The sequence below is a fragment of the Cebidichthys violaceus genome, unplaced genomic scaffold, assembly GCF_023349555.1.
Source record: "Cebidichthys violaceus isolate CVI_PGR_0920_01 unplaced genomic scaffold, fCebVio1.0.p SCAF_12, whole genome shotgun sequence".
NCBI classification, from domain to species: Eukaryota; Metazoa; Chordata; class Actinopteri; order Perciformes; family Stichaeidae; genus Cebidichthys; species Cebidichthys violaceus.
Window position 1 is genome coordinate 5,262,999 of NW_027176285.1, and position 25,875 is coordinate 5,288,873.

At 43.9% G+C, this 25,875-nt stretch overlaps 1 protein-coding gene across 4 annotated transcripts in view; it reads left to right on the forward strand.

The window, feature by feature from the left end:
• The window catches only part of LOC137868939 (WD repeat-containing protein 7), a 108,178-nt gene that overhangs the window by 9,443 nt on the left and 72,860 nt on the right, over positions 1–25,875 (forward strand). For all 4 annotated transcript variants that reach the window (XM_068705981.1, XM_068705985.1, XM_068705984.1 and 1 more), the window contains exons 10-18: positions 3,539–3,686; positions 4,859–4,974; positions 5,233–5,365; positions 6,392–6,612; positions 7,947–8,142; positions 13,286–13,500; positions 20,282–20,515; positions 20,708–21,001; positions 22,035–22,231. In XM_068705981.1, the coding sequence (XP_068562082.1) occupies positions 3,539–3,686; positions 4,859–4,974; positions 5,233–5,365; positions 6,392–6,612; positions 7,947–8,142; positions 13,286–13,500; positions 20,282–20,515; positions 20,708–21,001; positions 22,035–22,231 (1,754 nt within the window). The remainder of the gene's footprint in view (positions 1–3,538; positions 3,687–4,858; positions 4,975–5,232; positions 5,366–6,391; positions 6,613–7,946; positions 8,143–13,285; positions 13,501–20,281; positions 20,516–20,707; positions 21,002–22,034; positions 22,232–25,875) is intronic.

Below are 25,875 nucleotides of genomic sequence, written 5' to 3' on the forward strand. Positions count from 1 at the left end.
TAAATGTCGTAGTTAGCGTGGAGACGACAGCCCATCCTCAACGAGCTTGCTTCAAGTCCATCGTCATCACAACCCTCCACCTGGCAGAAGTGACCTTATTCATAATGACCCTATCGAAACAGATTCGTCATTAGGCTCCAGTCAGGGTGTTTGTCCTCAACGTGTCAGAGGACAGGTGTGGAGCCATGGAGCTGTCAGAATAACACATTATCAGTCCCTGTCACAGCATGATGCCGCTAACTAACCGACTGCCCCTGCTGAGGCCCGCTGTGTGTTATCCACCCTGAAGCAGAACTGCCGAGTGTAATGTTTCCACTGCAGGAAGTAACGACCAGGGGCTACCCCCATCCTGGACTTTGAGAACCCCCGTGAGCAGGTTGTCCCGCTTTATGACCCCCGCGAGTCGTCAGTGGCGTTCTTGTGAACGCAGTATCTCAGGAACGTCTGGAGGGAATTTTTTTAAAGTTGCCACAAACGTCCTCTTGGACTCAAAGATCAACTGATTAGAATTTGGTGGTCAAAGGTCACTGAGACCCTCACAAAACACATTGTTGGCCACCATTTACAAATTCATGTGTTGAGTTTTGGACAGGCATGGACACAAACTGCAACTTGACTGGTTGGCGGAGGCGATAGTTCTAGTTTCTCTTTCCAAACTTCGATCATTTAGTTGATTTCATATAAAAGGTGAGGGCAGGACTGTTTGTTAGGTGAGTGAACTAAGCAGCTGTAGGATAGACAACAATTTAAGACGCTGACGTTATTATTGGTTTATGTGAACATGAACCTAGAACCCAAAGCACTGCTCGGGTTGACACTAGCTAGTCGGTGGTCCAAAGCCCTGTCCAGGTGTTCAGTTTGATTTTTAACCGCGGACTCCAGCAGGTGTTCTCCATTGCTTTTCTTCTTTGGCACCTGGCACTGTGTGAAGTGATTTGCCAGATGTGCAGAGGTATAAAAGTAGGTAGGGTTTGAACGTCTCTAGAACTCTACTATTTCCACACAATTGAATGCAAAACCATACATGCTTTCAAGGAGAGTGAGAAAGTGAGCGCCACTATCCCTATTTGCACGGTTTATCGCTTCTCACCTCTGTGTGAAGTTGTAGGAGGATATGTAGGTAAGTCTTTGTTTGTAAAGTATACCACCTTTTTTATGCCGCATTTCTACTGCGCGATACGGCGTGACTTGCTTGGAACGGATCTTTTTTTGTTCTTTTATTGGCAAAAACCTCGGATAGTGCCTGGTTCTTCTTTTGGTACCTCGGTTGAGTTTCCTGCAAAAACTCTCAATTTTTAAATGGCCAACCATGAGCAACAGAGACTTATTCACTCACCTCACAGCCCGCATGGCCTGGTCATCAAGTACAGGCCTGTGTTTTTCGCTACATTGCTATGATGTTAGCTAAGAACTCCATTTAGGCGGTACTATCTGCAGTGGAAAATGAAACGTAAGAGAAAAGTAGCTGGTACCAAAGCCCAGACGTACCATGCAGTGGGAATTCAGCATAAGCATCTCCTCTTAAGCAGGGCACACATTTACTTCCAGGAACTCGTCCTCAAAGTGGACGGAGAACAGTAGAAACAAGAACAGGAGACTCAACAACGGCTCAATGTCAGGTTTTCCTTAGTTCCTGCAGTGAAAATGTACTGTAAATTGTAAACACAATACCCATAAACCATAGTAAGGACCTACCGTCCCTTGGGTTAAAGCTACACCCTACGTGTACTCTCCGTCTTACATATGTTTTTAAATTACCGTTTACTTATGTTCTTTAAACTCTTGTGTTTTTTAATAACCACTCTGCAAAATGTACAGTTTGGGAATAACATAGTTCTGTTTTGGGCTGGACTGTCCCTTTTGCAGCTAAGAATCTATGTTGCCCTCCTCCCATCTGCACCATTATCCCCTGTAACCTATGGACTGATCACATTGCAGTTTAGGAATGTGAACAAGAGCATGTGGAAATTCTGTGTTAAAATTCCAGCAGTTAGTCAGTAGAGGTCAGTTTCATCGTGAAGTTCCAAAATCATGAAGTCTTCCTCTCATAGTGTTGGTGATTCTCAACAACACTGACCTGGTTTCACTCGGCCCCCGTCGTTTAAATCGGTGCCCTGGTGAGTTTTCCGACCTCATGTTTGAACCAGTCGGGCTCTCATGTGTCCAGAGTGATAGATTTGACACAACCGTCCGTGTCTATGGCTCTGGATATTGTCCATGATTTCTTTCATTGTACAGGCCACACATCCTCACAGTGCAGGGACACTCACCTGATGATGAACAGTGGTAACTACTGTAAACAACACCTGATCCACTCCTCCTGATGAGGGACATGTATGACAGGAGGTCATGTGACTGGTTGAGGCTGTGTATGGTTAAGAAAGCTGGTCATCTTTTGGCCTCAAAGATTGCTAGTGACCTGTTGGTCTAAAAACACGCTCCACTTGTAGCCCACTGCTAACTCGCATGGCAACACTATACTTCCTGTTTAAATCCCCCAAAGCGCGATGGCAACTGAATCAAAGTAGTTTGGGTAGCTCTTTTTGTCTAATACTCGTAATGGGGACGACGATGTTGCTTTGTTGATCTGACCTAAATATCTCAACACCTGTTGGATCGATGGCCATCAAATTTGGTGATCTCTTAACATTTCCTGTAGTGCCATCGTCGGGTTAAACATTTCATTTCTTCATCAAATACCAGCAAAAACTGCATTTGGCAAATGTTAGCATGCTAACACGCTAAAATGATATGGTTAAACATGGTCACGTTACCCCTGCTAACGATCAGCATGTTAGCATTGTTTCTGAGAGCATGTTAGCATGCCGATGTCAGCATTTAGCTCAGAGCGACTCACTGAGCCACTAGCATGGCTGTAGACGCTTAATGTTTTGTTTCATCAACTTAAAAACTTGTGTTGTACCACATAACAATTTCTGTTTAGCCTAACTGACTCTGAAGTTTATACGAGCACCCTGGGAAGAAAGCTGGTTATTTTGGTTAGCTTCAGTCACATGACCTGTTTGTACCTGTAGCTTTAACTGCACCCGTTTTGTGTGCTGCCTTAGCACACGCTCCGATGGGTGAAGCATCAGTTTGGGTGCGATCATTGGACTTCTGCAGCGGCTACATTTGGTTTGCTGCTACACTTACACGTACCTCTGACCCATCAGCCCCTAACCTAAATGAAAGCCCCAGTAAAACCCCAATAGCATGCTAGTATTCAGTATTCACCACACCAGCCTGTCGAGGAGGCAGGTGTCCTGCTGAATCACAGCTGTGTAGATCTGTTGTCCTGCAGTTTGCTGTGCGTTGTCAACCCTGAGAGCGAAACCTAACATTTCAGCAGCACGTCGTCAGACTAAAAACTTTAAGGCATGTTAAACCGAAACACATAGTCTATAAGGGGAAAAATACTCCAGTTGTGAAGAACAATGTGCTCCGATGAACACTGCGTTTCCAGGTGTTCTTTGGAATTTTATCCTTTTTAAGATGTTTACGTGTCTATCCCCCCCCCGTCACACACACCGCCCTCCAGCTCCTGATCTGTCCTCCTGTTACTCGGTTCTTCTTCGGCCGACGGGAGCCGTTCCATAAGCTGCTGATCCAGGGAGACTCCGCGGGCAGGCTGTCCCTGTGGAGCATCCCGGACACCTCGCCTCTGCAGCCGCTGTCCACCGCTGCAGGTAAGGATGCTGTGGCCTCCCCAGAGAGGAGACTGTCTCGATGAACTACAGAACACACTGCCCACTGGTGTTTCTGTAGTGACGTCACAGAAGAGCTTGTTTTATAACTGTTATTTGTATAAGAAAAGGAGTAAAACAACCAAAATTATACTGGTAAAAAAACCCACTGGTACTGATATGTTCCATATAATACATATTAACATAAAAATAGAAGAACACTTATGTTGTCCTGCAGGGTTTACAGTAAATTATACATTTCTCTTCATTATCAATGAAGTCCATTTGCTTCACATAGATAATAAATGGTCGCCAAATCTTTTTAACACTGACTTTTTCCTAAATATGGTGATATTATTTGACTTTTAGGATGAGCTTTTGTTAGTGTTGGTCGAGAAGTAATCTCCTCAGAAGAGGCAGTGAAGCACACAGGCTGAGTGATATCTAGTGGCCTAAATGTGTCATGGTGCTGTTGACTGACTCAACATCATATTATTGATAATTTTTGTTTCTTGTCTCCTGGTTTGAAGAATATGAATTGAAGGACCAACATTAGCCATACATTTTACTATTAAAATGTTAATTTCATAGACGAAGAATGTTTGTCATTGTAGGATTTTACTTTGAAGGATTAGTTAAAAGAAAAATACAGTAAATTGATTATCTTAAACAACAACATAAAAAGATATACAGTTTACATCTTTTATTTAATTTACAAACCTTTTTTTACCCAGGGTTAAGCCAGCCAGATCTTGGTGTATCTCACATCATGGTCCATCTAGTTAGTAGACGACAACCTCAATAATAATCACATGCCTATAAATACGGCATTTTCTGCGCGGAAATCGTTTCTCTCTTCTATTTTCGGGTCGGTAGCAGCTCAGATCGTGGGGATACTTGGTGGCCGGTTCAATTCCCCGTATGTACCAAGTAGAGTAGAATGTGGACCGGTGCCGCTCGAACAAGGCTTGTGTGTGTGTGTGTGTGTGTGTGTGTGTGTGTGTGTGTGTGTGTGTGTGTGTGTGTGTGTGTGTGTGTGTGTGTGTGTGTGTGAGAAATTATCTTTAGGGATTAATGAAGTACTTCTCCTTCCTCTTCTTATTTCTCAGCTCTAACAAAAGTGTTTTGTTTTAAGTCTCTATTGAAGACTGAATTGTGTCTCCGTCTCGGTGCAGAGCTGCAGGTGTCGTCCACCGTCAGTCTGCAGGAGGCGTTCGACAAGTTGACCCCCGTGTCTGCAGGGATCATCGACCAGCTCAGCGCTCTGCCTGGAAAAGAAGGACCCATCAAGGTTTGAACCCACGCAATGTAACACTTGTTGTTTTTAGTTCTGGACCAAAATAAATTGTTTGAATATTGCACATATTCAAAATGTTATGTATTCAGAAAAGTAAAAAAAAAAAAAAAGAGGCTCTAGCGTATCATTTCACTTTGCAATGTATTTGGCTTCTTAGTGCAGTTTATTGAAGTTGAGACAGTTGGATAACTGCTCAGAGTTCGGTTCATTGGTGTTTCTGACCATGTGAGTGTGTGTGTTCTGATCCCTCAGGTGACAGCCAGCGTGTACATCCCCTCTCAGGGTCGCCTGGTGTGCGGGAGAGAAGATGGCAGCATCATCCTGGTCCCTGCCACTCAGACCGCCATCGTCCAGCTGCTGCAGGGGGAACACATGCTGCGGAGAGGTGAGGGAGGGAGGAGAAAACTGTCCAGAGTAGAGACAAAACGATCTAATTTATACATTACAATCAACAATGAATAAATGAACCAAAGCACGGCTGCCACCTAAACTTCAATGGTTGAAATCAGCGCTGTCAGGAGAAAAACAAAAATAAGATAATAAAAATAATTATGATAATAACTCCTTTTCACTCTCTAATTAAAGTTACTGTGAGGAACTTTTAACTGGTTCTGAAACAGTCTCAATTTAATACTGAATGATGGCAGGAATGCACGGGAAAAAACAGAACCAGGAATGCGCAGAGCAGACTGTCAGACACCTGCAGCAGTAAAATGTGTGGTTTTCTGAAGGGACTCTGGTACTCGGAAACACTACCACCTTTGTCCACAGGGACTGCCAAAATCAACCCAAAAATGAAAAAGTTGCTTGTAGTAACTTTAATCAGGGAAACATTCTCGTACTCATGGTGATGTACATACAGGTTACCAAATGATCTTGGATGCAGATCTATTCCTCTACAGCTCCTCAACATCAGACGGATTTAATAGGAGTCAAGCTTCTGAATTCCTGCTAAAAGATATCTATGTATCGCACATGGTCTCATGGTTGGTCTGTTTAGCTTTCACATCACAAACTAATGACATCAGAGTCCGACGGGACCCAAAGACCCATCCTCTCAGTGGATCCTGGTCCGGTTGTTTGGGTCCGCATCACAGTTCAGTTGACAGCTGTCACACCCAGTCCAATCCAACTGAACCAATCAGGTTAGGTGATAAACATGTTCGGCTTTAGTGGAGGGGGGGGCTACTCTGCTGGTTCGCTGGACTGTAGTGGAACTGAACAGAGAACAATGATAACAGGTGTATGGAGGAAAGTGGTTCAGTAATGTTAAGTATTTTTAAAACAAAAATGTATGTACATTAACCAGAAGCACAATAAAAGTCAGAAAATAAGATCAATAAATGAAAAGTGAGCAGCAGTGTGTATTAGTCCCATCAACCATCCATTCTGTGTCCGTCTGTCCTTTTAGGCTGGCCGCCCCATCGGACCCTGCGGGGTCACCGGAACAAGGTGACATGCGTCCTGTACCCGTACCAGATCTCCCCGCGCTACGACCAGCGCTCGCTGGTGTCCGGAGGGGTGGACTTCTCTGTCATCGTCTGGGACATCTTCACCGGGGAGATGAAGCACATTTTCTGCGTCCACGGGGGAGAGATCACCCAGCTCATCGTCCCGCCTGAGAACTGCAGTGTAAGCCCTCCAGACATGAAGCCTCACGCGTTTTGTTCCTCGGTTGTCTTTCCCTCGTCTCTGGTTGCTGTTAGTTGCATCTCTGTGTGTGATGAATGTACTGAAAGGGAGAAGCGTGTTGCGTTGCTGTCATTAGTTTAAATGTTAGGGGGGAGGTGATGTCATTGTTGTGGAGAACTTTAATGGCGTTGTGGTCAAATGATGGACTCACAGACATTAAACCAAATGAAAACATTTCCTGACATTAAGATCAAAATGTCAGAATAGTGTTTGTTTCCACGGCGATGAGATGTCAGATGTTGTGTTCATGGAGCCAGACTAGAATGAGACATCACAGACGTGCTTTAATTAAGACATATCATATTTTGTGTCTGTTCAAACCTTAAGAGCTTTTTCTGAGAAGTTCTCGCCAACACAAATGTTACATCAGCATCCCGACGCAGCAAACAGCCGCACTAATGAGCATCAGCAGTGATGTCTCTCGCAGCCAGAATATCAGGTGTGACTGAAAACAGTGATGCAGATGGACTTTAGTGTAGTGACGAACTGCCCTGGTGCAAAACAAGATTTTGTCATTGCGATAGCGTCACAACCGTATAAGCTGCAGTCATGAAACATAACAGGTGTGTAGTTGAGATCAAAATGAATTTGGAGTTCGAAGATGGGTGTGGTCCATAGACTGTATGTGAGTAGTGGACGTAGTCGTCGTCGTTTTAAAGCCTTGAGTTTGGCGTATTTGGCCGTCGCCATCTTGTTTTTTTTGCAACCAGTGAATGGAAGTGACCATATTTGGACTTCAGAGGAGTGAGGTAGAGAAGTCGTATACGGCTCTGGTAGCGACCTGTCAATCACTGTGTAGCCCTGCCCTAAAGCATACTCTGCTTTATGGTCTGTTTGACTCTAAATGGACCATAATTTACAAAATGAACATCATGTTGTATTGAAGAAGACTTGAAACTAGAGATTGAGACCATAAACTCATGTTTACAATGTTTACTGAGGGAATAAATCAAGAGAGAGGTAGAGTAATTTTCTCATAGACTTCTATACAACCAGAGGAGTCGCCCCCTGATGGTCAGTAGAGAGAATGCAGCTTTAAGACATGAAGCTTTGGCTTCACTTTCCAGACCCATAGGTTGCCCTCTGGTGTGGTCAAAGCATTTAGGCTGGAAATATAGGCGGTAGGATTTGGGGGAGGGGCTATTGGCCCCCCCCACTTTACGCCCCTTGTCTAATTTGGCATCACAGCTGCAGTGACTCCATCACAAGAGGGTTTCTTATATTGGAATGAAATTTTGGACGACCCCCGTCAGCTGCCTGTGTTTCCTCTGCAGACCCGGGTGCAGCACTGCGTCTGCTCGGTGGCCAGCGACCACTCCGTCGGCCTGCTCAGCCTCAGGGAGAGGAAGTGCATCATGCTGGCGTCGCGACACCTCTTCCCCATCCAGGTCATCAAGTGGCGCCCGGCGGACGACTACCTGGTGGTGGGCTGCTCCGACGGCTCCGTCTACGTCTGGCAGATGGACACAGGTGAGAGCCGGGTGAAGCCCTTTTTGTTCTGCGGCTCTTCTTCTTAGTTTTGGTAAATGCCGAACCGTTAGCATGAGCTCAGACTTGTGATCGAGGAGTGCAGATGCTATCGCTAACATTGTCCAATTATTAAACAGCAAGGCAGGCAATGAATAGGTCCACAACAACCAATTCCCACCAATTCTCATAGTAGGCACAGCATGTAAAATGGCCTGGTCTACTAAAGTCTAGCTCTTAAATCTCTGCTTGTACAGAGGTTCATTAGCTTTCAGAGCAGCTGCTTTAACCTCAGGATGGTCGCTGCTTTCAGCCTGACCAAAGGCGGAAATGGCTCTCTGGGGCATATCTGGGAAAACATGGATTAAAGTATTAAAGTTTGATGAGCATCAAGCTGTCCTTGGACCCCTTTAACCTACTCAAAGAGCATAAAACTGTCTTTCATCAAATATGTCAACAAATCTACATTTTCATCACTGTTGAACCCCAACAGGTTCACACCCAACATATCTCATTCTTTAGTGCTCCAAAAGCGCTGCCAAGTCTACTAAATCTGTCTCCTCAAACATAGTTTTACTTTCTGAAGTCTTGCCGTCTTGGAGAGGCTGCCAGGCTTGGTACCACCGTGCCCGTTTAGAGACCAAAACCCAACCCAGGTTGCAGGCGGACGTAAACAATCCGCCATTACCAGAGCTGGACCGTCCATCTGGCATAACGGGCATTTCCTCAGTGGGCAGACTTGCCTTTTTGGGCCGACACAACTGTCTTTTTTTTGTCTTTTTTTTTGTCTGAATGTCCCATAAAACGGGTAGATCGGCCCATTTTGCGTTTTTTTTCAAGGCTGGTGATGATGACGATGAAACATGCCATCAGTCTGTATCAGTCCCGCTCCCACATGCTCTACATGAATGTGTCCCTCCGAGTAGAGCGGAGAGTTTCGCAAAATAATTGATCACAAAACACTTTAAGAATTGCACAGACATCTTCAGAAAATACCGGCGGCAGCGACTTCAATTTTTTTTTTATCGTGCAGCATTTTACATAAACGCATGAATGATTGGATTTATTTACATTAACCATCATTGTGGAGTGTCTTAATAAACCTTACAGGGAAGATAAAAAAAAAAAAAAAAGAATTACAAAAGATCTGATCAGTCAAGAAAGGGCTGCTTTTAACTAGTGATCGATATTTGCAGACTGTGTGGCTAAAATGAACAATCATTAAGAGAGTGGCACGGTTGGTATACAGAGAGGAGACCGGTGGTGGTGGTGTGATCAATTATGGTGGGCTGGTCTGGGCCAAAATGCCAAAGGCCTGATTTATATTTATTTATTTATTTATTTCATGTCCCAGTCCACCTCTGGCCATTACATGTGCGGCCTCTCCCTCGCATGCCTGCACTGTAGATTGTGATGTATGTTGAGAATCCAGAAATATCTTCCTAAACAACCACCTACATGTTGAAAATGTAGTCCTCCAAATTGCTTGAAATACAGGTTAAAAACCTTGCATTTGATGGCTAGGTGTCTTTTCAGCTGCAAATCACCACAACTTGACTGGACTGCACTGTTTTCAACAATACACTTTAAAAAAGGAGAGCAAAGTCCACAATCCTCTCCTCCATGACATCTGTATGTCTTCAGGTATTCATGTTTGGTCTCCACTCTTGCACTTTCTTCACTGTGGCTGATCTAGCTGTGTCCCTGTGCACCCAGCCTTTCATGCTAAGCTAGGCTAACCGCGCCGCCGCGCCCCCCCCCCCCCCCCCCCCCCCCCCCCCCCCCCCCGCTTCCTCCATCCTCTGTTTTGCTGTAACCATGGCAACACGATCCGCAGTAAACGTGTGTTTGCGGCACAGCGCAGAGGTAACGTTCGAGTGGTGACGAGCCACTGGAAAAGACCAGGTGTTTGTGTACGTGCGCGCACTGCAACCTGAATGAGCTGTAGAGCTAGGAGATTGCAGGGTAGCTAAGTGTGAAATTAAGGAAGGTGTGTGTGTGTGTGTGTGTGTGTGTGTGTGTGTGTGTGTGTGTGTACTCAGGCGTTGGACATGTAATGGTGCCATGGCTCACAGGCCCTTCATCACACACACACACACACACACACACACACACACACACACACACACACACACACAGGTGTAATGGTACCACTTCTTCTCTCACTCAATACCAGAGCGATACTGATGTCAGCTCTGTCAGCTAATGATGTCTCTCTAAGCCTCTCACTGTGTGTGTGTGTGTGTGTGTGTGTGTGTGTGTGTGTGTGTGTGTGTGTGTGTGTGTGTGTGTGTCTGAGGCTAGAGAAGTGCTGCAGTCAGGAGCGGAGAGGACTATCTGTGACCTGAATCATATTCAAGAGACAGTAGATGATACCGGGCATCCAGACGCACTGAGTGGGAGATGGTGTGCGAGAGAGAGATTGGAAAATTGATATAAATAGGAGAGTGCAAGGACAAGAAGAGAAAGATTGATAGATAAGGAGAGAAAGTGTGTGATAGGAATGAGGAGAAAGGGAGATAACAGCCGCAGACAAAGAAATCTAGTCCTACTTTGTTGCACTACACGGCCACAGCATGTACACACTCCAACGTGTGATTGAACATACAGTTGTGGTCAAAAGTTTACATACACTTGTAAAGAACATAATGTCATGGCTCTCTTGAGTTTCCCCGTTATTTCTACAACTCTGATTTTTCTCTGATAGAGTGATTGGAACAGATACTTCTTTGTCACAAAAAACATTCATGAAGTTTGGTTCTTTCATGACTTTATTATGGGTTAACAGAAAAAGTGATCAAATCTGCTGGGTCAAAAATATACATACAGCAGTGCTAATATTTGGTTACATGTCCCTTGGCCATTTTCACTTCAATTAGGCGCTTTTGGTAGCCATCCACAAGCTTCTGGCAAGCTTCTCGTTGAATCTTTGACCACTCCTCTTGACAGAATTGGTGCAGTTCAGTTCAATTTGATGGCTTTCTGACATGGACTTGTTTCTTCAGCATTGTCCACATGTTCTCAGTGGGATTTAAGTCAGGACTTTGGGAAGGCCATTCTAAAACCCTAATTCTAGCCTGATTTAGCCATTCCATTACCACTTTTGATGTGCGTTTGGGGTCATTGTCCTGTTGGAACACCCAACTGCGCCCAAGACCCAACCTTCGGGCTGATGATTTTAGGTTATCTTGAAGAATTTGAAGGTAATCCTCCTTCTTCATTATCCCATTTACTCTCTGTAAAGCACCAGTTCTATTGGCAGCAAAACAGCCCCACAGCATAATACTACAACCACCGTGCTTGACGGTAGGCATGGTGTTCTTGGGGTTAAAGGCCTCACCTTTTCTCCTCCAAACATATTGCTGGGCATTGTGGCCAAACAGCTCGATTTTTGTTTCGTCTGACCACAGAACTTTCCTCCAGAAGGTCTTATCTTTGTCCATGTGATCAGCAGCAAACTTCAGTCGAGCCTTAAGGTGCCGCTTTTGGAGCAAGGGCTTCCTTCTTACACGGCAGCCTCTCAGTCCACGGAGATGCAAAACACGCTTGACTGTGGACACTGACACCTGTGTTCCAGCAGCTTCTAATTCTTGGCAGATCTGCTTTTTGGTGGTTCTCGGTTGACTCTTCACCCTCCTGACCAATTTTCTCTCAGCAGCAGGTGATAGCTTGCGTTTTCTTCCTGATCGTGGCAGTGACAAAACAGTGCCATGCACTTTATACTTACAAACAATTGTTTGCACTGTTGCTCTTGGGACCTGCAGCTGCTTTGAAATGGCTCCAAGTGACTTTCCTGACTTGTTCAAGTCAATGATTCGCTTTTTCAGATCCATGCTGAGCTCCTTTGACTTTCCCATTGTAGTGTTTGTGGGCGTTTGTATCCAATGAGCCCTATTTAAATGGCCTCAGAGAAGTCACCAGTTGTAGTCACTCATAATCACTCACAAGAAGTTAAGAGGCCATGCTATGAAGCTCATTTCATTGACACAACTTTCTAAGTCACCAAAATTGCTAATTCATGTTGCTGTATGTATATTTTTGACCCAGCAGATTTTGTCACTTTTTCTGTTAACCCATAATAAAGTCATGAAAGAACCAAACTTCATGAATGTTTTTTGTGACAAAGAAGTATCTGTTCCAATCACTCTATCAGAGAAAAATCAGAGTTGTAGAAATAACTGGAAACTCAAGAGAGCCATGACATTATGTTCTTTACAAGTGTATGTAAACTTTTGACCACAACTGTATGTGATAGCTGAATATGACGTTCCAAAAGCACGGGAGTTAATCTGGTTTTGGGCTCCACCGATTTGCTCCAATTCAGCCACGAGAGAATCGGTGAGGTCCAGCCCTGATGTTGGGTGATAAGGCCCGACTTGCAGGAGGTGGTACACTGACTACGGAGAAGTACCTCATACAATCCAAACTAATCCCTATATGATGCAGTTCCAAATGTAGCATCTCAATACTGGTATGACTTCAAAATGGTTCATCCTCTAAGGAGCAGGAATGTGATCATTAAAGTGTGTCGTAGAGCTCGACATTAAACAGAAAAGTATCAAATTACCAAAATTATGAAATATATATATTTTTTTTAAGGCTGGATCCTGTGCTTAGCGCCCTCAAGGCGTTTCTTTCCTCCTATACCAGTATGATAATGGGTGTAGCCACACACTTCTATAACGCTGACACAGCGCTGTGGAGATAGGTCTGGTTATGCGAGACCAGTCATTAAGTGTCTTTTCTTTGGTTTTGAATTTATGCTGAGAGTGGTGAAGCCAAACACTATTCCAGCTCTGCAGTTAATAAATGCGGTTGATAAAAGGCCAGGGAGTGTCTAAAATCAAAATGGTTTATCCTCTGAGGAGCAGCGATGTGATCAATAAACTTCCTCTCAAAGCTGCCAGATATTTCGGAAGTCGTAAATATTTCCTGAATGAGGCACCATAGGAAAAAGTTCAGGATGTCACCAAAAGGATTCATCCTCTTGGGACCAGGAGTATCTCAGGTGAAATAACCGTTTGACCAGGAGGTGTTAAGATACAACTCAACCAAATAGTTGATTCCTTGCCAGTAATTTCCCCCGAGCTTTGCCTGTATTGAGGGTTTTGGGGGACAGGTTTGTTGACTTCGTCTGTGTTTTCAGGAGCCCTGGACCGCTGTGTGATGGGCATAACGGCGGTGGAGATCCTGAACGCCTGCGACGAGCTGGCCCCGGCCACCGTGGACGCCCTGAGCCACTCGGCCGTGAACCTGAAGCAGGCGATGACTCGCCGCAGCCTGGCGGCGCTGAAGAACATGGCCCAGCACAAGCTGCAGACGCTCGCCACCAACCTGCTGGCTGCAGACAACGCCGACAAGGTACAGACACGCGACGAAATGTTCCCCCCACAGCACAGTGGAGGCTCTGTGTGGTTAATGACTTCAGCCCCCTGACATGTGCACCACCACTGCTGCAGCATTAGACAATTACTTCAATTGTCAACAGGAAATGAATTGCTAATCAGACATATGAAACATTCTCTAGGTCTATGTTCTCAAAAATAAGGATTTGTTGCTTTTTGTCATGATTATAAAGAGTGTCTATGGAGAAAACAATCAATTTGAAGATGACATTTTGCCTTCACAAAACTGTGCTGGACGTTCAAGCTCCAAGTACGTCAGTTCACACCATGTGTCTCGAGGGACCACTTGATCTGATCGCAACCAAAGAACAAAATGCATTTTTGATTTGATTTATTTGTCATATAAAAAATATACATATAAAAGCGTACGCAAATACATATTCATTGAAAAATGGATGACATAAAAATAGTTTAAGGATAACTTTCACGTGAAAGAAAACTTGAAGAAAACAAAAAGAACGAGGCTGCAGGCTGAAGAATTGTTTGATTTAGTCACTCGGCTGACTTCTATTGTTGAGTTTGAATCGAGTCAGAACTGATTTCTGAGGCTCTTTCTCCTCATGTCTATTTCATTCATCAGAAACCAGACAATACCTTTTAAAGCGCACGCACACACACACTGTCTGGTCAGCTCGGTCAGATAGCTGGCTATAGTCACAGACCAATTAAAACTCTGCTGCAGACGAACCAAAGGTCAACACTACAGCCACTGTGGGTGTGTGTGTGTGCGTGTGTGTGCGTGTGTGAGACACACCACTGGTGTCTCCCAGGGAAGGATGAACTATCTTAAATGTCAAAAATAAGTGCAGTGTTTCTTTTCTCTGAGCTGGACTTTCCAGAGAGCTGCTTCAGTGGTTTAAAGGAGAAATCCGCCCAAACCTAAAGACCTGTCAGCCTGTAGCAGAACGGACTTAAAGGTCCGTTACTCTGCTTTCAAACTCTGTCTTTAAACCCAAAGACAATGTTCATCATTATTGTTATTATTATTATTATACTGTAATCTTTGTGACCACCTTCTCCTTCCAAGAACTGTTCAAATCTCTTTTGAAAATTGGAAAACGATGCACAATAGCTGCAGTATGTTTCATCACACAAAATACAAACCAGAGATGAGTCGTCCTCGCTCACTGATGATTGCTGCTCAGTGCTGTCCCCGGTGGTGGGAAGCTGTACAAAGACTACAATTTAATTGAGGAGCTGTACTTTTTGATTTTACACGGTCTGTATTGACTTTGATGGGTGAGACCTTTCTTAGTTTTTTTTCTCACCCGGTGGGTGCAATAGCTTTTTCCTTTCCTGAATTAATGATTAACCATCTGGTAAGTTAAGGCTTCTGTTCAAAGGAGAATACTCTTAATGATGCTCGATTTACCATTTTTATCATTATTATATTGTAGTAATTATCAACATTGATCAGTATTTTACAAAAAACTATTTTTTGTCCACGTCATTGAGCATTTTTTTTAAAGACAATTCATCACCTTAATGTAGAATGATCAAATCAATTATTTCCATATTAACACAGGTTTGTACAGCAGCACAGGAACAACATTACTGTTACAGTTTTAGGACTTCATTTTGAATACCAGCTGATACATTTAGTTTCATGTACAAGTTAGGTTTAATAGCTTTTTTTATGTCACATTGTATCCATAAAGTGCGCTGCGACAGTGCACCACGTTGTCTTCAATATGTCAGTTCTCACAAATCACCGTTTAAACTACAGACCGTCTGCGTTGCCTGCTCAGAGGATCACAGGTTCACTCGTCAGTCTCGGATGATCTGATCTGCCTTGATGGGGTAAGCCCCACCCACCTGGGCCTCCCAGCGCAGAAAACAAACGCCGTGAATTATTTAGTGCCTGAGCAACGTTTAGTTCAGCCGCTCGTACAGTTTGACTTTTACAGTTCTACTTGGAATCCATTTAGCTCAGCATTCCGTCTCCTCCTGTTGTGCGTCTTCGTCCTTTTTCTCCTCTTCCACCAGATAACCTTTGTGTGTTGTTTCCTTTTCCCCTCCGTGTGTCGGTTTTTATTGTCGGTGTCTCCTCGGGTTTTTCCCTGCAATAACTGCTCATAATCACAGCACCTTTCTGAAAAGGGCAACACACAACAGCTGCAATCTGTTCCATCAGAAAGGCATCATTGTTCGGCCTCCCGCCTCTGTGTCATTTCTCTCTCATATCTCCTCAAATTATGGGTCAAAACCACCCACTCTCCCGCTGTGTGTGCTCCCCCACTGCCTGTGATGACGGATAATGACTGGGAAATGTCAGACTATCAAGTCCAAACATTACTCCCAGCCAGCTCCAAGCCCGTGTGTTTACAGCTGATGGTTGTTGTTGTTGTTGTTCACGTTTATGCGCGTGTGTGGAAGTCAATGCGTGACTTTGACTTTGTCCTTTGGGGGCTCTGCTCTCTCTCTCTCTCTCTCTCTCTCTCTCTCTCTCTCTCTCTCTCTCTCTCTCTCTCTCTCTCTCTCTCTCTCTCTCTCTCTCTCTCTGTGTCTCTTTCTCTGTCTCTCTTTCTCTCCCTCTATCTCTTTCTCTCCCTCTATCTCTTTCTTTCTCTCCCTCTCGCTCTCGCTCTCTGAGTGAGCTGAAATAATTAGTCGATTAACTGAAAAATGTATCGGCTACAATAAAAAAAAAAAAGAAAAATAAAGTCCGACATTCAATGGTTTCACTGTTTCAAATATGAGGATTTGTGAGTTTTCTGCGCTCTTTCATTTAACAGAAGTGTGGATTAAAAAATAGCAAACCGAAAAAGTAGATATAAGTGGAAGCATTAGTTCATCTCTCAGTACGGAGTTCTCTACCCCATCTGAGGCTCTCAACCCAAACCCGTCGGTTCTTAACGGCTCACAAATTTATAGTTTAATTTTAGTAAAAGACTCGGTTATTTCCTTAAACAGCTGCTCACTGTCGTTTTTATCAAACGCTACACAAACCGGAGGAAAACAACCATTTGCTGCGGACTATTTTCAGCGGCGGCTTAATCCACATTCGGTTGCTCTAGTGGGCATGTGTGGGACTGAGTCAAAATAAATGTGTGTGTGTGTGTGTGTGTGTGTGTGTGTGTGTGTGTGTGTGTGTGTGTGTGTGTGTGTGTGTGTGTGTGGTGATGAAGGACCATGTGAACCAGTGTGGCCCACTGATGTGGTTTTAACTGTTTTTGAACAACAATGGAGCTGAAAAGGACTGAGTAAAGGATCAGCAATGAGATACTTGAAGCTACAGACACTAGGTATGGTTGGAAAATCATTTGTCAGCTACTCGCCCTTCCATGTTCTCCACTGCTACCTGACCCACAAACTAGATGTGTTCTCAGAGTCACACCCCTCTACAGGAGGCAGCAGTCTTGAACAACAGGAAATAAAAACATGCATACCAAAATCAAGCGCTTCCATAAACTACCAGCCAGCCACCAAGTGGGCGGTCCAGAGGTTTTGGCTTCATTTGCGGCCGCGAAATATGGCCACAACAAGGAAGTGCAGGCAGTGCTCCGTTGATTTAAATGTGAAAAATATTTTGTCCCTAAAATCGATGAATAGTCGTGATAAAAATCGTGATCTCAAGATTGATTAGAATAATTGTGCAGCCCTAATTCATCAAAGCAAGGGTTTTCTTTCTTTTTTTAAATTGAAGTAATTAAGTATTGATTGCTACCTTCTTTTTGCATGACTTCTTTCTCTATGCGCCTGGCCCCCAGATGGCCCTCAGACAATAATCTAGTTAAATGTGTTAAATATAGAAGGAATGTTTGTATCTTGTGTTTGTGCATCTGTCAATATACAGTGTGTGTGTGTGTGTGTGTGTGTGTGTGTGTGTGTGTGTGTGTGTGTGTGTGTGTGTGTGTGTGTGTGACTCACTAAGATGTGTGTGTGTGTGACTGTGACTGTGTTTGTTGGACTCCAGTGGTGTTTGCCAGAAGGGCCCTGCAGGACGATGACCTTTAGGCCTACTGCCCAGGAGGTATAGGACACTGTGTGTGTGCTTGTTTGTGTTTGTTTGTGTTTGTGTGTGTGTGTGTGTGTGTGTGTGTGTGTGTGTGTGTGTGTGTGTGTGTGTGTGTGTGTCATTTAGTCAGAAGACATGGTCAGTTGCAGCTTCAGTGTCTGCACCGGACCTCAGACAATAACACACATGTGTGTCGTGTGGCTGATCGCCTTTAGATGGCAGTGTTCATCCACCGAAATAACACCACACACACATACACACACACTGAAACATGGGAATGAGGCTTCATAGCTTGGCTTTTCCCAGGTAAAAAAAAAAATCCAAGAATTTGAACAACCATGTGCCCTGAGTGTTAACTGAGGTGTTCATAGCTAAAATGTCAGCAAGCTTTCACTAACTATATTACCCAGTTAGAATAGCGGTGCACGCACAGTGCTCTATTGGAAGTCTATGTGGCAAAGATTTGTGCTTGAATCAACCGGCTTTAGAATTACAAAATAAATACATAAATAAATAAACTGTGTGCAGGAGGCAAAGCAAATATGTGGTATGGTGGGTGATTGCATTTACACCCCTTTTTCACCCATCATTTACACACACACACACACACACACACACACACACACACACACACACACACACACACACACACACACACACACACACACACAGTGACATTGAGCAGCGGCTCTGACAGCAATGTCTTGTGTGTGTGTGTGTGTGTGTGTGTGTGTGTGTGTGTGTGTGTGTGTGTGTGTGTGTGTGAGACCCAGCTGCAGGTGCATTGTGTCTCTCGGTCAGTCAGGAGTCTCCACTGCTAAATATTGTTCTCTCTCTGTCTCTCTCACACTGTCACAGTTGGAATCAATGGCACAAAAGGTTAAAATACTGTGTTTCCTAAACCAGGAAGTGCAACACAGAATTACTCATGATTTTATCATCAACAATAACAGTACCAACATGGAGAGTTTGCCTAAATCTGAAGCGTTACGAGGCATACAGAAGCAAGTGTCTCTTAAATTCTTCTTTCCTGCGTTTGACCGTAGTCTGGCACTGTAATGCTAAAGCAGCAGGTCTCCAGTGTGAACATGGTGCTGAAGCAGTAAGTCAATCGTTTGATTGGCCGATTGACCAAAGTGATTTATGAAACCAGCTTCTCCCACGAGAGTATTTGCTGTTATTTCTTGTTTTGTTTCATCATAAACTGTGGGATTGTTGGTTGGACAGAATATTCAGCGAACATCAACCAGTGAAGACATAACGCAACATAATCGGTGGAAGAAAACACAACAGAACGTACAGTACATACATTCAGACAATTAAAACTACTAAAGTTGAAGTTGAACAGAGACAGTTTTTATTAATCTTGTGTTGTGATGTTTGAATGTCCGTATGTACGTATGTGTGTCCTTCACACATCTCGAGAACTGCTCATGAACTGCTGCCTTGGCGGGTGCGTTGTTTTGGGACCCAAGGACGTGCAGTGTCAAAGTTCAGACGCGACATATGTTCATCATTAATAAACATTGAATAAACACGTAAACGGTGCTCTGTGCTGCGGCAGGGGTCGGTCTTTCCAGCTGAAGACTCACAAAACACATCGTTCCTCACGCAGAAGTAAGGAGCTGCAAGAGTTTGGACCAGCAAATAGAGAAACACAGGCCAACCAAAATCCAGCTTTGCCCTTTTCCTCTTCCTTTCCCTAATCACTCCTCCCTCGAACAAGATCACCGCTGTCTGATTGCTGTCTCATTACCATGTAAACAAACTGTTCCACATACAGCTCCACGCAGGTGTCTCGGCTAATACCATTAAAATCGAGCAGTGTTGGAGTATTGCTGGCACTTACGGCTAATGGGTTGTGCGCTTGTGTGTCTGAATGACAACTCTTTGTCTAAAGGGATGACTAATTTAAATCATTATTCTCTGAAGTGTTAACAATATATAACACGCGTCATGTGATGTCTATTTACCGTCTGTCAGCACAGAGATTTGGTTTAACGGGACATTTCCAGCTTAAGTGCCAGATATTTCTTGGAGGAGGAGACCAAACCAGAGGTAAAAGGAGAGTGAACATCAGGCTTCCATTCATCTGTCCGCCATCTAAGCTACAACAACTTTAGAAGATGTTTATATGTCAGTCGTTGTTTGTTCCAGTATGCTTCAATTAATTTCCACAAAATCAATTAATGCTCAAAGGAATTGTGACATTGTGTGTCATGGTCACTACCACCTGTGAAAATAAGGGTATGATGTCCTCAATGGCGCTTTAAGTCTGGGAAAATAACCCTGATGATGTCATTGTGATGTCTTCAGTTAATGTATAACAGAAAGCCTTCGCTAATAACTGGGAGATTAAAAGACCTGGTGTTAAGCAGACAGGTAGGGACGAACAAAAAATACTGTCTAGTTGCATTATGGGAATTGTTGGAGCATAAGCTGTACTAGCGTTCTGATTCTTCCTTTTCGTCCCTGCAGTATTAGCAGACTCTGTTCCTCGTTATTTAAAAGCTGTTATTATGAAGCAGAAAGTTCAGGAAATGAATTCTTCGCATGTTGAGTTGAGTCTCGCTTGTTTGAGGGGAGGACAGTGTCCAGTCATCGGGAAGGACATAGAGACCGACTGACTGTTAAGGTGAAAATGTCCCGAAAGGGAACTCAAAACTTGTTATTTTCCTTTTTCTACAGGAACAAAGCACGCTGTTGGCAAAAAATGTCTGTGTTGGAAACACTTTTATTTATTTTTTTAATTCATTTTTGAAAATTCTCTCTCTCCCAGGGCAACCTGCCGAAATACTCCCACAATGCCCTGGTGGTCCAGGCCATGAAGACCAACCTGACGGACCCTGACATGCACGTGCTGTTCTTCGACGTGGAGGCGGTGATCATTCAACTGCTGACGGAGGAAGCCCAGAGACCGAGCCCCACGCTGGTGTCTCCAGAGACGCTGCAGAAGAGCCAGGCCGGGGCAGACAAGGGGGGGTCCTTCCTAGCCAACAAGATCTTCAAACAGGTCAGTAAGCACAAGAGTGGGAAGATCAAAGTCCTGTCAGTCCTGAACAAGCAATGTCGGCATGTTTTATACCGGCCAAAGGATGTAAAAAGATGAGTCATATGATGTGTTTTGTCTTCATATTCTCAGGATTTTATTCTTCTTGTCCTGTTCTTATACTAAATTCTTATACTTGTCTCCTGTCCAAATCAGGTAAAGGAGACGATGAAGGAGACCATCAAGGAGCACCTGTTGGATGAGGACGAAGAGGAGGAGGAGGAGATGAGGAGGCGGGAGGAGAAGTCCAAGTCTCTGAGTCTGCTGGAGTACAACCTGACGATGGACACGGCCAAACTCTTCATGTCCTGCCTGCACGCCTGGGGCCTCAACGAACAGCTGGACGGCATCTGTCTGGAGCGACTGGGCATGCTCAGACCACACTGTCCCATCTCCTTCGGTCTGATCTCCAGAGGAGGTCACATGTCCCTCATGCTGCCCACCTTCAAGGTACTGGTCTGTGTGGCGTCACCTGGGCTCATACAGACCTCTGACAAATCATTTCTAAATATGTATTCAAATGATTAACAGACTGAAAGAAATTAATTAGTGACAATTTTGATGATGTATCACGTTGACGCGCGACTTTAGCAGCGTGGATGTGGGGCTTTTTCGATTTTTTTTTTGTTTATTTTTGACCAACTAACTATTTTATCATTATTTGTGTCAATAAAAAGATATTCGGTAGACTAACTGATACTAAAATCAATAATTAGTGTATACTAAATGCCACTAGGTTCTTAGTTCCAAACTAATAATGAGAAATGAAGATGGGATCCTGTTCTGTTTCATACATTCATATCCATTGTTATATTCCAGCCATCAGATAAGAAGTGAACGTAGTCATCGTGATGTCACCCATTGGTTTGTAGAATACTGTTTTGAAGTCTTGTGTTTGGCATTTTTGTCCGTCACCATCTTGTCAATCACAAGGTAGCCCCGTCCTAAAGCATACCCTGCTTTATGGTCTGTTTGACTCTAAATGAATCATAATTTACTACATGAACATCATGCTGTATTGAAGAAGACTTGCAATCATGTTTGCAATGTTTACTGAGGTAATAAATCAAGAGAGAAGTAGAGTCATTTTCTCATAGACTTCTATACAACCAGAGGGGTCGCCCCCTGAAGGACACTAGAGAGAATGCAGGTTCTGGCTTCACTTTTCGGACCTTTGATTTAGACCCTTGTTTCCAACTTGTTCTGCCAAGTTGTAATTATTTTTACTAATGTTATTATTTTATTCATACAGCAATAAGCAAAACAATTTTACAAAGGGCTTTACTTTAAATGATTAAAAAAAATACAATTTAATACAAGTTTATGGAGCACGTGTGATTATCAACTGAACACCAGCAAATAGCCAACTGAGACGACACCCTGTTTAACAAACACAGGACAGCTCACTCATGTTGACCTGTTGACAACGCGCACCAGTACTTCCAGGGGTTCCCTGGTTCATTTGTCCACCTCTGTTTCCCAGGAGTCTTTGCTGCGGCAGTTGTCCCTGGCGACCGGTCTGAAACTGACCCTGACGGACATCGTGGGCAAAGGGACGTACGGCGTGTCGAGGGCCGTCACCACACAGCACCTGCTGTCTGTCATCTCACTGGCCAACACCCTGATGGGCATGACCAACGCCACCTTCGTCGGAGAGCACATGAAGAAAGCACCAGTCAGGTGACAAACAAGCAAACACACACACAGACCTACAATATTTCAATATACTTCTCTATCTTTTTTTTAATTATTTAACCGAGAAGTTTTACTGAGCAGGAGAGGTCTTTAAGAAAGTTGCATCTTCAGGATTACGATGTTGTTCTGCAACTGTTTGCTAACATGGCAGCCCATGAGAGCTTTAGACTACATCCACACTACTCCGTTTCTATTTGAAAATGCATATGTTTTGCTACGTTTACACTGAGCGTCCACACTACGCCGCTGTTTTTGAGCACCGAAAACGGAGGACTTTAGAAACACTCCCGAAGACAGATACGTTTGGAAACTCCAGATAGCGTATTCGTCTGGACAGACGTAAACGCTAGTTTAGTTTGGAAACGATGACGTAGACACCCGCGATCGACTACCAGGTTAATTTAACATGGATAACTGATTACAGGCGTTGCTGACCTTGTTGTCTTTACTAGCAGCTGTTGTCCAGTTAAAGTCTGCATGTCTGCGGAGGAAACAGCTGTTATTGTTGCGATCAGTGAGCGGCGAGAGAGAGAGAGAGAGAGAGAGAGAGAGAGAGAGACCCGCAGAGCTGTAACTAACGTTAAGTCTGAAAAATAAAACTTATACAACTTTCCACGAACTGTATCTGTTTGAGTTTATAGAGGAAGATTTTAGAGAAGAACTTAAGTATCAAACACGTACTTACGATCATTAAAGATTACTTTATTACTCTGATTGCTTAGTTACAAAATACGACAATCTACTTCCTGTTTACATCGGCGCATGTCCAGTGTACGTGAAGAGTCATGTGATATTTGTTTTCAGGCGTGTAGTCTGGACGGAGATCATTTTGGAAACGATGGCTGAAACGCCGTGTGGACGGAGAACATTTTCGTTTGAAAACTCGGTAGTAGTATGGATGTAGCCTTAGAGGTGATGATATGTCCGAGGGCTTTGTTATGAAGCTCTTCTGCCCCCAAGTGGCCTAAAACCCAAACAAGCATCTGTTCCAGATTAAAGCACAGTAAATATCAAAATCTGAGGAGTTCATTTTGTAATAATGACCGGCGCTCTGTTCATCATCCTTTACTCATGATGAATTGCTCTCAATAGGATAGCGCTGGTTGTTTTTTGTAGAGGGTGCATGTGTGAGTGCTGTCCTGGGTGCTGAAACACAGCGGAGGAGAGGACAGACAGAGCTCAAGCCTCGAGGCCACACCGGGTTTCTCGTCGCATGAAGACACAACCAGCGATGTTCATGTGCATTACGTGTGAGAGAGATCGATACAGTTGTACATTTCAAAACGTTTCAATAATGTTAAATTGCTTTGTGCGCTTGGTTCCGTTGCTGAAGTTGACGTATTTGTTGCAAAGGTTTGTGATTCAACTCGAGAGTTGGATTATAACGACATCTTACATCAGACTTCCACCTAGAGGAAGATATTGGTGTGTGGTGCCGTCTGTCATACCAGCTAGATCTAGAGTAGAGAAGTTTAACCCAAGCTCTTCATATCTGGATTCTCCAGGCAGGAAAGAACACACACCTCTGATCTTTCATCAGTGATTCCAGCTGAAAAACAAAAACACCCAAAACAAACCGAACACAAACTGAATTCAAAGCACAAAATGCATACGCCGTTCACATACGCAATAATGCCAGCAGCAGCTGAAGTTCAATGTGTGTGTGTGTGTGTGTGTGTGTGTGTGTGTGTGTGTGTGTGTGTGTGTGTGTGTGTGTGTGTGAGAAGCTGATTGTTTAGTCTGTCTGAGCTCTCATTGTGCCTTGAAAGATTTAACACGGAGGTCGAGGTCCTGCCGCTGTAACATCAACACATCATTTCGTCAACCCTGCACAGAAAAAAGCCTGCAGGGAGAGCGAGGAGGAAGGGGCGGGGGCTGGCTGTTTTTTATCAGCCTCCCTGATTTTATTTCATTTGTTTACATCGTGTTTAACCATTTCGTAACAGATTAGTTAACGTATTCAAAATATGTTAGACTTTCCCCTTGTCCATCATTTTGACGGACATGGTTGTAAAAATATATAAAGAATAAGTCTGTGTCTAATCTAATACACTTTTTGTCAGAGAGCTTTTTTATTATTATTTATTAATATACAGAGCAAGCTTCCTAAGGACGTGGAGAGAAAAGGTGAACAGAGACAGGACACCGACCATGAGGCCACATTCCATGTCAACTTCATGTTTTTTTTTGCGTATTCTCACGGTCATATTCATGCTTTCTGAAGGGCTGAACCCGCTCTCTGCTGCCACACTGGAGACTAGAATCACTAGACTCTCTGAATGTGAGATCTCCCGACACTCCAGACACTCGCTCATACGGCGGTTACAGCTGAACACGCCGTACCGTCCCATCAGCTTTGTCGTTGTTTGAGCTGTTCTTGCTGTAAGCACTGCTAGCCGCTAGCCGCCTTTAACATCGTATCAGCTTCTCGGGACAATAACAACTGCCTGCACTGCTTTCGAACCAAGGTAACCACGTTTCCTGTGTTTAAAGCAAGCCCACAATAAAACCACCACTGTGTCTTTCTGTGGGTGGATCTTTCAGCTGTGTCATTGATTTGCTCACTCTGAAATGATGAGAAAACTTTGTGCTGCAACTTAATAAAAACTTGATACTCCAGAGGCAAACCGATCTGATGAACAGGAAACGGCAGCTAGAACTTGAGAAACAAAGAGCAGCGCAGCAGGAGGGCAGAGCGGATGATTGCACAGCTACAGATGGAAGCTGAAGACTTGTTCATGAAACTCAAACCGAGGTCTTCTCTCTGGCCGTCTCCACTCCGACACTCCAAACCAGCGGTTGTGAATATTTGAAGGTGTTTGGGTTTTTGGCTTTTTCATGTTCCCCCATCTTACATTTATGACGGCAGAAAAGCTTCCTCCCGGTGTGCTGGAGTTTGAAAAGATGTGCTCCTGAACTCTTAGTGTTTTAGTATTTCATCACAACACCACCACAAAAACACTCCCTCCACCATCTCTGGCTTGAGCTCGTCGTTGGAACAAGTCCTGGAAGTCCTGATGTTGAGAAACTGAGCAGAACAGAAACGAGCATAAAAAAGACGAGGGTGACCCATAGTGGTATAACGACCACTGTCGATCCGTGATCCGTACGGATCCCTCCCATGGTTCAGCACGCATGTGAACCGCGGATTAATTACACAGTTTAACATTTACCATCACAGTGTGAAACAAAGTTTTACTGACATCTTTATCCACCAATATTCAGTAAAATATGAGATCAGGACATCATTTATGCTTTTCTAGTCTCTGATCTCTGATAATGTTACACTGTAAACAATACAGAGTCCATTCAGTTACATTATGATGCGTTCAGGCTCTGAACCTGATCAGGGATCTGAAAGTTCTATTTGCTCTGTTTTCTCTTTTGTGCTGATCCGATCTGTGATCCGATCTCTGATTCGATCCCTGACTCTGATCTGTGATCCGATCCCTGACTCTGATCTGTGATCCGATCCCTGACTCTGAGCCGATCTGAACGATCTGATATATATCCTATTCTGGTATAAATATCAGACTATTAATAATACTGTTAATACAAAATTTCAATCTCTGTAGCGTGCGTGAATAAATCACTATGTAGATTAAGTGGACCATCAGAGCAGCATCTTG